Below are 15,573 nucleotides of genomic sequence, written 5' to 3'. Positions count from 1 at the left end.
GGTCATTGTTTAGTGCTCTGCATACATGGATTTTACACCACTGGAGAAAAGCCAAGTTTCTTTCAAGTATTTTTAATTTATTTTTAGATATGTAATTTAATATGCTTTAGGCTTTATACCCTTAAAATTCCCTGTTATATAAAGATCCTGCTAGTAGCAACTCAAGTTGTCTTGGAGCTATGGTTTTAAAGTTCAACCAAATACCCCCATTGTGCTATTACTTGATCAAGGAGGATGCCTCTTTTCTCTTGATTTGGTCTTGCTGCTTTTATTGATGAAGCTAATATTTTGATGACAAAAATAATTTTGCCTTTTTAAAGAACTGAAGCTATGTTACTTTCCAAGTCATATGTGATTTAGATCAAGCTGACGGCTTCCGTGAACCACCAACATGGTGGCGGGGATCATAATATTGAAGACTTAAGAATTCAAAGTGTTAGATTACGAGTTTGCCAGTTTCCACACTATTTTTTGAATATTTTAATTAATTATTTTAAAGTTAATTTTAGTTAGCTTTTAATTTGTGGCAAATTAGATCTTAGAGATTCCATTGGGTACATGTTCCTGAAACAAGAAACTGTGAATAATAGTAAACACTATTAAAATGTATGGTTTCAACTGAAAGTTACCACAGAGTCACAGTCTCCCCTGTTTCTTCTACCCATCAGTGGAAGCTTCAACCGGCCTTGAAAACTCCAAAAGAGGTATTCCTTCTAGGGATTTGCTAAGTCCCCCAGTGCAACTTTATGGTAACTCTTAATGTAAAAGAAATGTGTGAATTTCAGTACATTCTTGTCTTTTTAAAATGTAGTGATAATAAGTTCTCATCCAACTCCAGCACCTTTTCATCTTTGCCACAAACTTATATTCCAGTTATCTGGGGTGCTAAGGACTCAATGCTTGAATTTTCCAAGTCTTTTGGGATGGAGCTAAAGTTCCCAGAATGCTCTTAAAGAATTATTTGAGTTGTCATCCAAAACTATTTCCTTCCAAACTCTGGCAGAGCCTTCCAAATTAGCTTCCTGAGATTCCCACCAGGACCTGAGGAGGTAGTACCACACAAGTTGTATGTGGTTTTCATTGGATTCAAGTGCAGCTTCATGTGACAGATAGTATATTTATTTACTATATCAGGGAGAAGAGGGAAGAAGAGCTAAAGCAGTGACACTATGAGCATGGAGTTCATGCTGACATGATAAAAACAAAATTCTGCTGCGTGAGGTTACATTTATAAAGCAAAGCCTGCACAACACAACTATCCAAATTAAAATTCTGAAACTATGGAAAATTTAGTATTGATACAACATTTTTGAAAAAATACACATAATCATATGTGCAGCACGTTTAAAATAAAAACTAAAATTGAATACTTAAAAATACTTCACATTTTGTATTGATACAAAATGTCATTGTAGTTGAAACTTTCTGACTTGCATTTTTCTACTGAAGAGCCATAAATGAACCATTTGGAGGCCCTATCATCTTCCTGTTTTCAAATAAACTAAATTTATTGATTGAAAATAAACTAGTTTGTACATTTTATGATCTAAATATTCATTTCACACCTGTGACTGGAAATAGGAGAAATAACATTTTACATTAAATTTATGCATTTCTGATACATTTCAAGGAAAAATATGCACAAAATCATGTGTGCATTTTTTTTTAAAAACTGAACTAATATGAGATTTAAATATACACACAATGATGATGATGATAATAATAATGCATGACTTTTTAAGACATGGTAATAAACTCTGGTCCTTCAAAAGGGATGTCATTTGTCTAATTGCTTAGGATTGTTGTAGTTGCTAATTTATTCATGTATATAATATGAATGAAATCCCAATGTGAGGACTCGAGGCAGCCAATAGAATGTTAAACCAGAATAGATTTAAAGCATCCAAAAGAATCAGTAACCTATATCTAAAAGTTGTTTTTAAATACAAATCAACTTCCTATATAAAAATGTGTTGAAAGATGGGTTATAGAAAAGATCAAAACGACACACCAATAAAACCCACTGCAGTCACTTTCTTAAAAGTGCCTCTCCTAAACAAGAGAGGGAAGACAGTAAGACTGATATTATTATTATTATTATTATTACAGTAGAGTCTCACTTATCCAACACTCACTTATCCAACGTTCTGGATTATCCAACGCTTTTTTGTAGTCAATGTTTTCAATACATCGTGATATTTTGGTGCCAAGTTCGTAAATACAGTAATTTCTACATAGCATTACTGTGTATTGAACTACTTTTTCTGTTAAATTTGTGGTATAACATGATGTTTTGGTGCTTAATTTGTAAAAGCATAAGCTGATTTGATGTTTAATAGGCTTTTCCTTAATCCCTCCTTATTATCCAACATATTCGCTTATCCAACATTCTGCCGGCCCATTTATGTTGGATAAGTGAGAGTCTACTGTATTATTATTATTATTATTATTATTATTATTAATAGTTTGCTGTGTCATAATAAAATAATAATAGTAATAATAATAATAATAATCCACCTGTCCCTATAGCTCAAGGTAGGGTACAACATGAATATAACAGACAGACAAATACAGCACCATTAAAACCCATATATCAAAATACACATGAGAAAGGCCAACACCAATACCAATCAAATGCAGGTTAAAATTCACAGTTAAAAATAGACTGGGTAAGCCTGCCAGAAGAGATAGATCTTAAGTTATATCTTGAATTCTGACAGCTGATTTCATTGTCGAATGTCTTCTGGCAGGTCATTCCACAGTCTTGGGGTGGCTAATGAGAAGGTCCTCTAAGTACCAGTCAAATTTGCCAGTTTGTTCTCTGCCAGTAGGTCATTTGCTAATTCCTGCATATAAGTCAAACTGCAGTGCGCATGTCCCATGGCCTCAGCATATCCTTGGAATTCATTCTGGCCCACCAACCCTTTCACACACTTTGTCATTTGTACAGATATAAGCAAGAAGCACTTGAAAGTTTATTGGACCAGGGTGAATAGGGATGTGCCATGTGTGAATTTATTTTTTCCCTTCCCATTGGATATCTTGTTTCACTTTTCAAAGGCTTTTTGTAGAGAAAAGCAAATGACTTCAAACTATGTGTGTGTTTTTTAAACCCACAATCCATATATTATATAATGTATGAATATTTCCTTGCCTACCTTTTTTTCTACACCACCCTATAATATACTGCAGTGCTCCAACCACAGCCTGTACATATATTCACATGTTAAATAAATTATTGTTGTAGTACATACCCTGAGGTTAGAGGCAAAAGAACATCCAGGACTAACAAACTTGATTGTTCTGGCAACATAACAGTGTAGTCGTCCCTTCTGGCATCCCTAACTTCTGTTCCTGTTACAGTCATCTCCAATATTCTCTTTCTCCTGTTTCCTATTTATGGCTGCATCAAATGGACCAACCATTTTTAGAAATGTCAAATGTTGCAGAAGTTCACTGATACTACAGCAAGTTCTCATTCTCTCAAAAGAATCCACTCCTGCTTGCTTCTCAGGCGCTGGGAGTTCATTAAACTGTGTTCTGTTCTTTCAGTTTATTACTTTCTTGGGAAGGCTCTGAGATAGACCTTGGAAAGAGAACACTTTCCAACTTGGCACAGTGGGATCCAGAAACATAACTTCATCACAGCAGTTTGAAATCCCAATTATAACCGCTTGCACACTTCTAAGTACTCCGTCTTGGATCTAAACAATTATTATGGTTTATACCACCGTGCTAGCTAAAATTCCCATAAATTATGATGTATTTTCCTTAGGCAAGTACTGGAAGTCTGTGGAGCCTTATGCTGTGCCAGTTAGCTGTAAACTGGCGGACAGTCAGAAACAAGAGAGAGAAGAGACAGAGGCAGTCTCAGCTATGGCCTTACTCTCAGTGGACGTTGAGCAGTCTTTTCCACAAGAAAACAGCAGGTACGTCCAAAATCTTGGTCCTGCAAATAAAAAGTGGGGTTGTGTCATAATACTACTAGGAGAAACATGTTTGAAATCAAGCTATTGTTGATGTTATGGTTGTTCAGCCTTTATTCGAGTGCTTTAATGTTCATGCTCGTTTATGGTAATACTAGCTGTACCCAGCCACGTGTTGCTGTGGCAAAGTCTGGTGGTATGGGAAATAAAGTATTGAGGAATTGGTGGTAGTTAAGGTAAAAGGTAAAGGTTTTCCCCTGGCATTAAATCCATTATAAATGGGTTATATAGCTGTGTGGAAGGGCCTTGAGTCTACACTGCCATATAATCCAGTGCAAATCAGATAATCTGTGGAAGAGGCCTAAGTGAGGCCTAACTCAGCCTGTCCCCTGGGCTGAGTGGGTTGCTAGGAGACCAAGTGGGCAGAGATTAGTCCTCTAACTGGCAGCAATTGGATAAAAACAATTATTCCTTTCCCTCTAATTAGGACTTTTCTTTTCTTTTTGTTGTATCAACCTAGAGGCGTGGATGATGGGTTGTGTTGTCAAATTTCGAGGTTGGGGGGCCTGTAGTTTTGTTGTTTTGTTGGTCGCCGTGATGCCATCACTCATTTATATATATAGATTGGACCTACTAAAGAAGTGGTTCTCAACCTGTGGGTCCCCAGATGTTTTTGTCCTTCAACTCCCAGAAATCCTAACAGCTGGTAAATTGACTGGGATTTCTGGGAATTGTAGGCCAAAACACCTGGGGACCCCAGGTTGAGAACCACTGTACTAAAGTTATTTGCAACATTGTCTTTGATTATTAGATCTAAACAGTAACACAAATATCATGGGTGTATAATGTAATCACAAAATAAATAAATAAAAGTTACACTTAATGTACAATCAATTAAGACATAGAAGGTAGATCTACACTGTAGAAATAAGGCAGTTTAGCATCACTTTAGTTGCCATGGCTCAGTTCTGTGGAATCCTTCTAGTTTGGTGAATTTTCATCTCTCTTTGAAAGAGAACCTTGTAAAACTACAATTCCCAGGATTCCATAGCACTTAGCCATGTCAGCTAATGTTGTGTCAAACGGCAGTAATTCTGCAATGTAGATGCAACCAGATAAAGGCAGCATGATATAGTGTTTTCAGCATTGGACTATGACTCTGGGATCTAGTTTCAATTCCTTGGTTGACCATAGAAACCCACCTTGGGTGAGAGCCACACTTTCTCAACTGAAGAAAACCTGTGACAGTTTCACCTAAAGCAGTGGTTCTCAGCCTGGGATCCCCAGATGTTTTGGCCTTCAACTCCCAGAAATCCTAACAGATGGTAAAGTGGCTGGGATTTCTGGGAGTTATAGGCCAAAAACATATGAGGACCCCAGATTGAGAACCACTAATCTAAAGGTTGTCCTATGCCAGAAACAATTTGATAGCACACAACAAGTTATGTTATGTCTGCCTTTTCAATGAATCAGCATTGGTCACTGTCAAGCGAATTTTGCCTCACTGTGGTCAAACAAAACTGGTTTGTAACTGTAATATATTTTTAAAAATTGCACATTCTGAGAGTGTGGAACTTATTTCAATGAGAGTCACTGAAATTACAGGACAAGAGTTGAAAATTCTTAAGAAAATAAATAGGTGTAATTTTCTGATTGTTTATAAATTTAGCCAAGTTGGGTGTTCCCATGTCCCTCAGCAAACTGCCAAGACAGCTGTTAAGAGACCATCAGGGAAGCTAAAGAGGACATCACTCTGCTACTGAAGCCTGAATTCCAGATCAAATTGGACCAGTCTAGAGCAGATCTGAAATATTTTGGATTGACTCAGATTGGGTTGAGATCTGGCCAAATTGGTCTCCGGTGATTCAAAACAATTCAATGGTGCAGACATCATAATACAGTAAAAGACAGCCAGACAGCATGTCTCCAAAATGTTGCAAAAACTGCTTAATAAAAGGAAATTATTAGGGTGGAGAGTGGTAGCTTCCAATCTGAACAAAAATCCCATCAATTGCCTCCAATCATACTGCTTTGTGTGGGGAACTCCTTTTCCACTGCTTTCTTAATCTAATCTTATCATTCTTTACTTTTTTATTTTTGCTGTTTATTTGAGAGAACATGTTAGAGAGCAACTACATTGTACAATTGATGCACTTTGATACCACTTTACCTGCCGTGACTCTGCGCTATGCAATTTCGGTGAGGTATCACTACTCTTTGATAGATAATGCAAAAGCGTTGTGAGACTACAACTTTCATTATTCCATAGCATTGAACCATGACAGTTATGGTAGTATCAAACTATATTAATTCTATTGTATAGCTTTACCCTGGTCCCGATCATTCTGAAACAAGTCAGGGCCCAATTGAAATCACCAAACTGGGCTCTCTGTATTGCATGAGTCATTTTTACCACAATTCAGGCGCTTATGCCTACACTGCAGAAATAAAAACTAACCATTCCCCAGAAAAATATCCAGCCAGTCAGAAGTGTTGTGCAGTATCGGACTCCAAGGAACAAGATATCAAATTAATGTCCATGGCTGGTTTAGTCATTAAACTGAATAATTTATAATCATGGGCCAGCTTGTTTCCCTGCACGGGAGCTTTCAACTGAGTTTGAGGCTTCTTTATACAATCCTGAAAAACCTCACTCAGCCTCTACCTAACCCACCCCATTTTCTATATTCTTCCCACAAGTTCCTTACCAATTATATATCCAGCTTCCATGGGAATTATATATAAATGCTTGCTTGAGAATTGTGTCAATTGAATCTCATGCTGAATGTGAAACTGGCAGGATCTATGGAGGAAAAAATTGTCCAGACCCTTGAGGATAAATTATTAAGTCTTTATAATTAAAAAGGAATATTCTCAGAAGACCAAAACCTTGAAAACGTATTTTTGGGGGGTTCCCAGACTCCCTCTATCGACAGCTGTAATACTTGGGGAGTTACAGAAGTTATAAAATAAAAAAGTAAAATTTCCAAGCTCTGCTAAAGACACATGATGTTGTAACCTTTGTTAAAGCTAAGCATGTCTAGATCTTATTAATGGCTGTCTAGACCTTCCTGATGACTACCTGGGATCTCACTTGGGTCTCCTTGAGTTTCTATGGTGCAAGAAAGATAGCATACAAATAAATACATACATAAAGTTCATTTGCTTTTTGATCTCAAATGGCACATCATTCAGCTATCAGCTTCTCTGTACATACTTTTAAAGTGTAAATGTGGATAGGGAACACCAGTGGTGAACCTGAGTGGAATAATGATGAAGATAAAGTCTCTAGAGCAGGCATGTAGCCGGGGGGGGGGGGGGGGCTTGAAGGGCTTCACACCCCCCCCCCCCCGAAATTCGCAGAGTGGTCCGTGAGAAGGCCTTACATTTATTATTTAAACTGTTATGTTTATTCATATCATGATCTGATCACCATGCTCAATATATCCCATATGCATGGGGGTATTTGGATAATGATATGAAAGGTTTGCTAGGGTAGATCCTCTCCCCACCAAGACTCAGCCCCCCCCCCCAAAGCAAAATCCCAGTACACCCTCCCCCCCCCCCCCCCCCGAATCAAAATCCTGGCTACGGGCCTGCTCCAGAGCATCAGAGATTGTGAAACCACTGAGTATAAACCTGCAGACGTATTTCCATGCAGTGTTCCCAAGCCACACACATCATCTCACTTAGAATATGTGAATTTGAAAGAACATGTAAAAATGAAGCAAAGATCTGATTGAATAGGAAGTAGCACTTCTAATAACTTCAAGAATAGGCAATGGCATAATAAGGACTAAGGCATTGTCTACATCAGGGGTCGGATGCGGCCCTCCAAGGTCATTTGCCTGGCCCATGTCCTAAACTTGAGACTTAGGGTTGACCTAAGTCTGAAATGACTTGAAGGCACACGACAACAACAATCCTAATTTTGGACTATTTTGTCATAGTCCGGCCCCCCAACAGTCTGAGGGACTGTGAACCAGCCCTCCACTTAAAAAGTTTGAGGATCCCTGGTCTGCATCTACTACATCAATCCAATTTAAAGCACCTTGGAGATGCTCCAATGCACACCAGGAGCATCCTTGAAACCCTTTCAGCAACCACACGGCCAGCCATGCTTAAGGGCACACTGTGACCACCACTGCATTGTCAGCAAAAAGCAACTCTCTCCCAGAGATTTGCTGGCAATAACGCATTTCTGGCCACATGACTTCATACCCTGATGTGACATCTCCAGAAATGTGATGTTACCATGAAGCCTCTGGGCAGGGACTACCTGTTGTTGGTAATACAGAAATAGGCCCATTTGGTGATCTGGACAGTGGATTGTCCAGCTATCCACACCTCCAGAACTTCAGGATCACTCCAAAGCTTCCCAGAAGCTCTGGAGTAAATTCCATGTTTTGTTGATCTGGATTAATGGCTGATGCAGTGGTTCTTGCTATGAATCCAGCTGTGTGTCAGGTGGACTTCCAAGAGAAGCTCAGTAGTGAGTCCACTTAATTTTGGCCATATACACAACCTAAGATTTTGTAAATGAAAACATGGATCAGCATAGGGAGACCTTGGAGTTGCCCTTCCCTGAATGAGGCTAACAACACTTTGTTTCTTACAGTAAAGTCTGATCAATGAATAAAGAAGGGAGTATTCATTTCCCCTGCCTGTCAGCTGGTGTTTCATTCTGACCTAACACAATTGACTTGGACATGGATTTAACAGTTCTATAAAACGAAAGAACAACTGCCAGTGCACTTCACCGATCAAGTATTTCAACATGATGTGTGAATAGTTCCATGCACGGAATAACTCTGTGTGTGTGTGTGCGTGTGTGCAAAGATATATATGAGTAGAATAAGTCAGAAGAGTGACTCTGTAAAAAGGACATTATAGAGTTCTTGCATTTATTCATGCCAAATACTTTTGGCACTTTTGCACAGCAAAAGAGAGTCCAAATATAGTGGAACTGGACAGAAGCCACTGAATGAAAGAAAAGATAAAGAACAATATAAGAAACAAATTTCATGCAGTTGAATTTTTGAATGCTGTAAAGAACTGAAGGAAGGAGACTGTGAAAGCTGTGAAAGCTATCTACATGTAGTTATGAAAGTATAAAGGTGCCCTAATTCTTATTATTTTTCTTCGGATATCCTTCAGTGGGAGTAAAACCCTATACATGTATATTTTTAAAAGTGTTTTGATGTTTCACAGTATTTACACTCTTCATGTTAGTTGTGGAAAGCACTAGGAGAACACCAACATTGTTGCAAGAATAGCATTTGCAGCAGAAACAGGTAGCCCGATATAGAATATATGTATAGTTCTATCAATAAAGCAATATTAGGGACAAATAGGGATCCTCCAGTGGCACAACGGGTTAACTTGCTGACTGAAAGGTCAATGGTTCGAATCCAGGGAGTGGGGTGAGCTTTTGCTATTAGCCCCAGCTTCTGCCAACCTAGCAATTCAAAAACATGCAAATGTGAGTAGATCAATAGGTACTGCTCCGGCAGGAAGGTAGGTAATGACGCTCCATGCATTCATGATGGCCATATGACCTAGGAGGCGCTGTTTACAGACAAAACTGGCTCTTCGGCTTAGAAATGGAGATGAGCACCAACCCCCAGAGTCAGACACCATTACCTTATTGGGGAGAAATACATTTTTTTCCAAAAAATAGTCAGTAAGACAATAATAAACATGAGAACATAAGGTCATTTTGGATATCTTTTTTAAAAGAAACTTTTGTCCCAGTATTCAGTGGGTATGTGTGTGTGTGTGTGCGTGTATATATAATGCACAAATTATGGCTCAGCTCAAAGCCTTCGTTTGATAAGCTTCAGAGTACTGCATTTCTGAAAAACAAAATTCTATGGAATCACATTAATATGTAAACACTATGTGATTTGCATAGGATAAGACCCAATGAAATAAGTACAAATCGAATTATCAATAACAAAACATAGCATTGATGGATCTATATCATAAGCTACAATAAGATTGCATTAAAATGTATGCTATTTTATCCAATTCCATACATACCTTCTATAATCAAGATAGGATACAGAATTTGATACCTAGTGTGGATTCTTGAATCTCGAACCTTTCATTAAAACAACATTTGCGCTTCTAGCTCTCATGAATGTGTAGATATGGATGAAAAACAATTGAAGTCTTCAAAGGTCTTTAGAGGGCAAACCCTCTGTGACCTATGTACTTGTCTATCCCTTTCTCACAATAATTAATCATGTTCCTTATCACTGTATCCTTTCTTCCCAATTATATTTCTTGCTTTTTGACATCTCCGTGTTTCATGTTTTAAAAAGCAAGTGATATATATTTAACAATAATGCAGCACAGGGTTCAGAATAATTTTTATATAAACTAATCACATTTGCTGAAGTGTTCGCTTACATCACTTAATTGCATGGGGTTTTTGTTTTTGTTTTCTTGAGGTAGAATTTATGTTATTGTATCTTTTAGCAAAGACCCCCCCAAAGCCTCAGAGGAAACGAAGCCAAATATATAGAGAAATCACAGAGTTCTTTTTATCAGCTCAAGATGTAAACATGAAACATCTTTTACCAATGTGGAGAGATTTGGAATGAAATGCAAGCCATAATTTTGGTTGGAGTGAAACTAATTTTTACAGTGAAATAAAGCCAAATTTTGGGCCAGCAAAAATGAAGTGTAATTAGTTTGGCATATCAGCTTACAAGAGTTGAAACTAATTAGCAGTTAATTGTCATATTTTGAGAGTGTGCTAATTTGAAACCACTGGCACTTAGCAGTAATTGATTTGCTAAGAACTTAAGTAAAGCCACTGCCCCACTCCCATTAGCAATGCATTTGCTTGTGTAAATATATTAGTAGAGCCATCATAACATTAGATTGCAGCCATTTCAGCTCCTCCCTGCCTCTTTCTCTTTTTACACCACTACAACCAGGGAGTAGAAATAAGGGGGAGAAAAAAAGGAGGGAAGGAGAGATAATAGTACAGAGATTAATGCATTCAGTTTTATCAGTCTGGTTAGAAATCTGGGTACATTTATTATGGCTAAATGTTCGGTTGAAATATTGCATTCTTCCTCTTGAAGCTTCTGTTGATCTTAGATTCCCAGCTTAGTCTATTAGCAGAGGTATCATTCTGTGAATATGTAGAGCAGAAAGTCCTCCATCTCAATATGGTGGGGTGACCTACTGTTTGTTTGTGAGTTAGTATATGAATTGACACCCTTTGAAAGGAACTAAAACAAATTGGTGATGTGAACTACTTTACAGAGAGATTTCCTGATTCCAGTATATATCATACTGCAGGATGGATATCCCAGTGGTCCTCAGTACCACAGCCTGCCTTGTGTGTCTTCGGTCTACAATGCTTCTCCCACATTTTTGGTGGATTTAATGACAGGAACAAAATAGGCAGGCATGGGAACAGATGCTTGTTTGAGTCCATGGACCTCATCAGACGCATGTCTGATGTTTCTACACACTTCTGACACAATTTACAGGCAAAGTCCCATGGAGTCCATCATATGACACAAAGGCATTTCCACTAGTGTTGTGCTTTTGTCTGGAATTGCTGTTTGTTTTGTGTAGTTTCATTCATTTTGTCTCATTGTTGTATTTGTTCCCGCTAACAAAATTGAGGTGCCTATATGAACAGAATTTTCATCTGGCTTACGAAAAAAACAGAAACCTTAAGGCCATTGGCTTAGGGCCCAGAATAACTGGTTCTGGTAGTTTATTCTTTAGGAATTGCGCAATTTTGATATATCCCCCGCAATTTGGATATATGTCCACTTAGCTCTTGCTATATTTTCCCCTTTTTTAGACCTGGATTTTGGACTTCCACAATTCTGAGGTTTCCCCCTATTCAATTAAAAGAAAGAAAGCGGTATGAGTGGGGGGCTACACTCGCCCATGTGATAGAACAGAATGCAAGAGCAAGAGAGAGAGAAACATCGACAGCCAAATATATTTTTCTGGGAGTAAGCAAAAGACTTAAAGGGGGGAGCCAGTTAAAAAAAAAAGGTAGATGGGGAGAATAATAATAATAACTTTATTCTTGTATCCCGCCACCATCTCCCCGAAGGGGACTCGGGGCAGCTTACATTGGGACAAGACTGAAACAACGACATAGCAAGGCAATACATATGCAAAAATTAACAGTAAAATTAAACATTCAACAATAACAAAAATGACATAGCAAAAACAATACTTTAAACCTGAGCAGAAAAAATCAGAGTGAATAAGAAAGAATAAGGGGACAGGTTCCAGTAAAGTGCTGTATCATATGGAATAAGGAACGATGATAAGGTGCCATACAGTTTGTAAATACAGTAGAGTCTCACTTATCCAACATAAACGGGCCGGCAGAACGTTGGATAAGCAAATACGTTGGATAACAAAGAGAGATTAAGGAGAAGCCTATTAAACATCAAATTAGGTTATGATTTTACAAATTAAGCACCAAAAACATCATGTTATGCAACAAATTTGACAGAAAAGCAGTTCAATATGCAGTAATGCTATGTAGTAATTACTGTATTTACGAATTTAGCACCAAAATATCACGATGTATTGAAAACATTGACTACAAAAATGCGTTGGATAATCCAGAACATTGGATAAGCAAGTGTTCGATAAGTGAGACTCTACTGTATAGACAAATAACAGTTTGATGACAAATCTGATGAGCCTATTCATTCAAACACACTCCGGAACAACCATGTTCCGGAGCATGTATGAACAACCATGTATAGACTGCACTTGCCACAACCTTTGGCCATTGCGATGGTCACCACCTCTTCTTTGAAGAACAACCTGGCATTGGGCAATGGCAACAAGGAGCTGGAGAACGATTTGTATGGACCTGTATGGAATTGGAAGGGAAAAAATGGAAGTGAATAACGATGGCCAGAAAATGAGGTCATGGGTATGGGAGGGAAGAGAGAGTTTCCATTCTTAAGGAAATTAGAAAGAGAGATGAAGTGCTAGCATTTTTGATGATGGTGATGATAAAAATGGGAGCAGAGACAAGGCAGGGTGGGGAGAAGGCAGCTGTTTTAGAAAGAAGTGGATTTATAAAAAGAGCAGGAGAGGGATGCTGAAAAGTGACAGTGAAGACAAAAGGGTGCAGCTTAAGCCTGGAAGGAGAAGAGAAGAAAAAATATCAGGGAATGAAAGAAATGCACCTGAGCATGGCTGATAAGGGAATTCTGGGATCTGCAGTCCAAAAAGTTTCTGACTTCCCCATATTTAATAATGGAATGGGGGAAATCAATATTGTCTGTCAGCATCTATAACAGCTAAATGAAACTAAAATAACCCAAACCTATACAAGCAACTTAATACAATCAGAAAACAATGTTTATTGAAAACAATGAAATACTTTAAACAGACCAAAATATATTAAACTAATTAATATGATTAATGATCTGCCTTAAGCGGCTTTAAATCCTTGGGGGGGGGGGATGATTGACTGGCACAGCCTCACACAAAACATGGATACCTCAGTGCTGTGTTATAATTGTTCAGTTGGCATCTGTTACACAGAGACTCTGTGTGGGGGAAAAGGGAAAGAGAGAGAGAATGTTTTCTTTCAAAAAAGTTTGCCAGTTATGTTGGATGTTATCCTGGTGCCCAGAATGACTCACTTCCAACTCATCGTTTCAATAAAGTGGCCATCTTCCCTAGCCAACTAATATCTGACTCATTTACCACCAAGAGAAAATGGCCATGTCTAAGCATCATTTTAGGATTCAACTCACCCACCCCCATTTTCTCTCTTCTCCCACTCCCACCTTCTCCCTTCTGTCCCCTTTCAATGACATCATCAAGTAAACAGTTATTTCATTTTGATTTATTCTGACATGCTGAACAGAACAGTCTTGGGCAGGGAGAGCTGTGATTTTTCTGGGCGTTTTAATGTTTTGTTTTGTTAAAGCTCTCCGTATGTTCATGTGCAGCAAGAACTTAATTGCAATTGTCAAGAGAAAGGGAAAAAAGGACTAAAAATCTTGCCAATAATAGATGAAAGCACAAGAGAATGATGCTCCTGTTGAATTAAATGAAAAGATTGTTCCATAAACCGCAGTCCTGGCTCTTTCATGCTTGGCACATCTTATGAGCTGATAACCCTTCATTTTGTAAATGAGATTACCTTGGACTGATTAGAGCCTTGCCTGGGACAAAAAGCTTTATACTTTGGAAATATTCAGCACGGAGACTTGCCTCTGAATGCTTTCAGATTTAGGCAGATTGTTGGGAGAGCTGAGATGACATCATAATAAAGAGATGCAAGAATTATGAGGTAGCATTTCTGCAGTAGTAATTTTAACAGTTGTTCAAAGAACTTTGCTTATCTCCAGAGCCTGGAAAAGTTTCTTTTGGGACTCTGGCTTCCAGAAGTCAGAAGTCAGAAATAATAATAATAATAATAATAATAATAATAATAATAATTATTATTATTATTATTATTATTATTATTATTATTATTATTTTATTATGACACAGCAAACAAGAAATATATGCTGGGTTTTATATCACAAAATCACAAGTCGAACACTTCCCAAGTGTCTAGGACTGTGTGATGCACTGCTTTCTGCCAGAGTCTTTGAAGTTCAATTTTGAGGTCCTGAGAGAGGCTGAGTTTTTCCTGTTGTTTTTCGTCAATGCGACTGTCACCTGGGATGGTGACATCAATAATCCAAACCTTTTTCTTTTCCACAACTGTGATGTCTGGTGTGTTGTGTTCCAGAACTTTGTCAGTCTGGATTCGGAAGTCCAACAGTATCTTTGCATGTTCATTTTCCAATACTTTTGCAGGTTTGTGATCCCACCAGTTCTTTGCTGCTGGAAGGTGGTACTTGAGGCACAAGTTCCAATGAATCATTTGGGCCACGTAGTTGTGCCTCTGTTTGTAGTCTGTCTGTGCAATTTTCTTACAGCAGCTGAGGAGATGATCAATGGTTTCGTCGGTTTCCTTGCACAGTCTGCATTTTGAGTCATCAGCTGATTGATGATGATGATGATGATGATGATGATGATGATGATGATTATTATTATTATTATTATTATTATTATTATTATTATTATTCAGACTGGCAGTTTTGGAGTACAATACTCCTGACCTCATGATCATTTTAAAAAAAACGAAGTATGGATTGTCAATGTTGCAATCCCAGGTGACAGCAGAATCGACGAGAAGCAACTTGAAAAGCTTATGTGATACGAGGATTTAAAGATCAAACTGCAAAGACTCTGGCACAAGCCAGTTAAGGTGGTTCCAGTGGTGATCAGCACACTGGGTGCAGTGCCTCAAGACCTTGGATAGCACTTAAAAACAATCAGCGCTGACAAAATTACCATCTGTCAGCTGCAAAAGGCCATCTTACTCGGATCTGCACACATTATTTGCCACTACGTCACATAGTCCTTGACACTTGGGAAGTGTCCGACATGTGATCCAATACAACAGCCAGCATAGTGATCTTGTTTACTGTGTACTAATCTTGTTGTGTATCAAATAATAATGATGATGATGATGCTAATAATAAGCATTCTTCCCGAATGTTTGAGTTGGCTGCCTGAGCAGAGTTGGCTAAGGGATTTCGGGAGCTACAATCCAAAAAAGTTGTGTTCT

The 15,573-nt window shown here is 38.2% G+C and overlaps 1 protein-coding gene across 4 annotated transcripts in view; it reads left to right on the top strand.

Moving 5' to 3' along the window:
• The window catches only part of hdac9 (histone deacetylase 9), a 511,618-nt gene that overhangs the window by 484,975 nt on the left and 11,070 nt on the right, over positions 1-15,573 (top strand). For all 4 annotated transcript variants that reach the window (XM_062957772.1, XM_062957771.1, XM_062957774.1 and 1 more), the window contains one exon: positions 3,776-3,929. In XM_062957772.1, coding sequence (XP_062813842.1) covers positions 3,776-3,929 — 154 coding nt within the window. The remainder of the gene's footprint in view (positions 1-3,775; positions 3,930-15,573) is intronic.

This window comes from Anolis carolinensis, chromosome 6, assembly GCF_035594765.1.
Source record: "Anolis carolinensis isolate JA03-04 chromosome 6, rAnoCar3.1.pri, whole genome shotgun sequence".
Lineage (NCBI taxonomy): Eukaryota > Metazoa > Chordata > Lepidosauria > Squamata > Dactyloidae > Anolis > Anolis carolinensis.
Note: the sequence above shows the minus strand (reverse complement) of the source record. Positions and strands in the feature narration are given on the sequence as shown.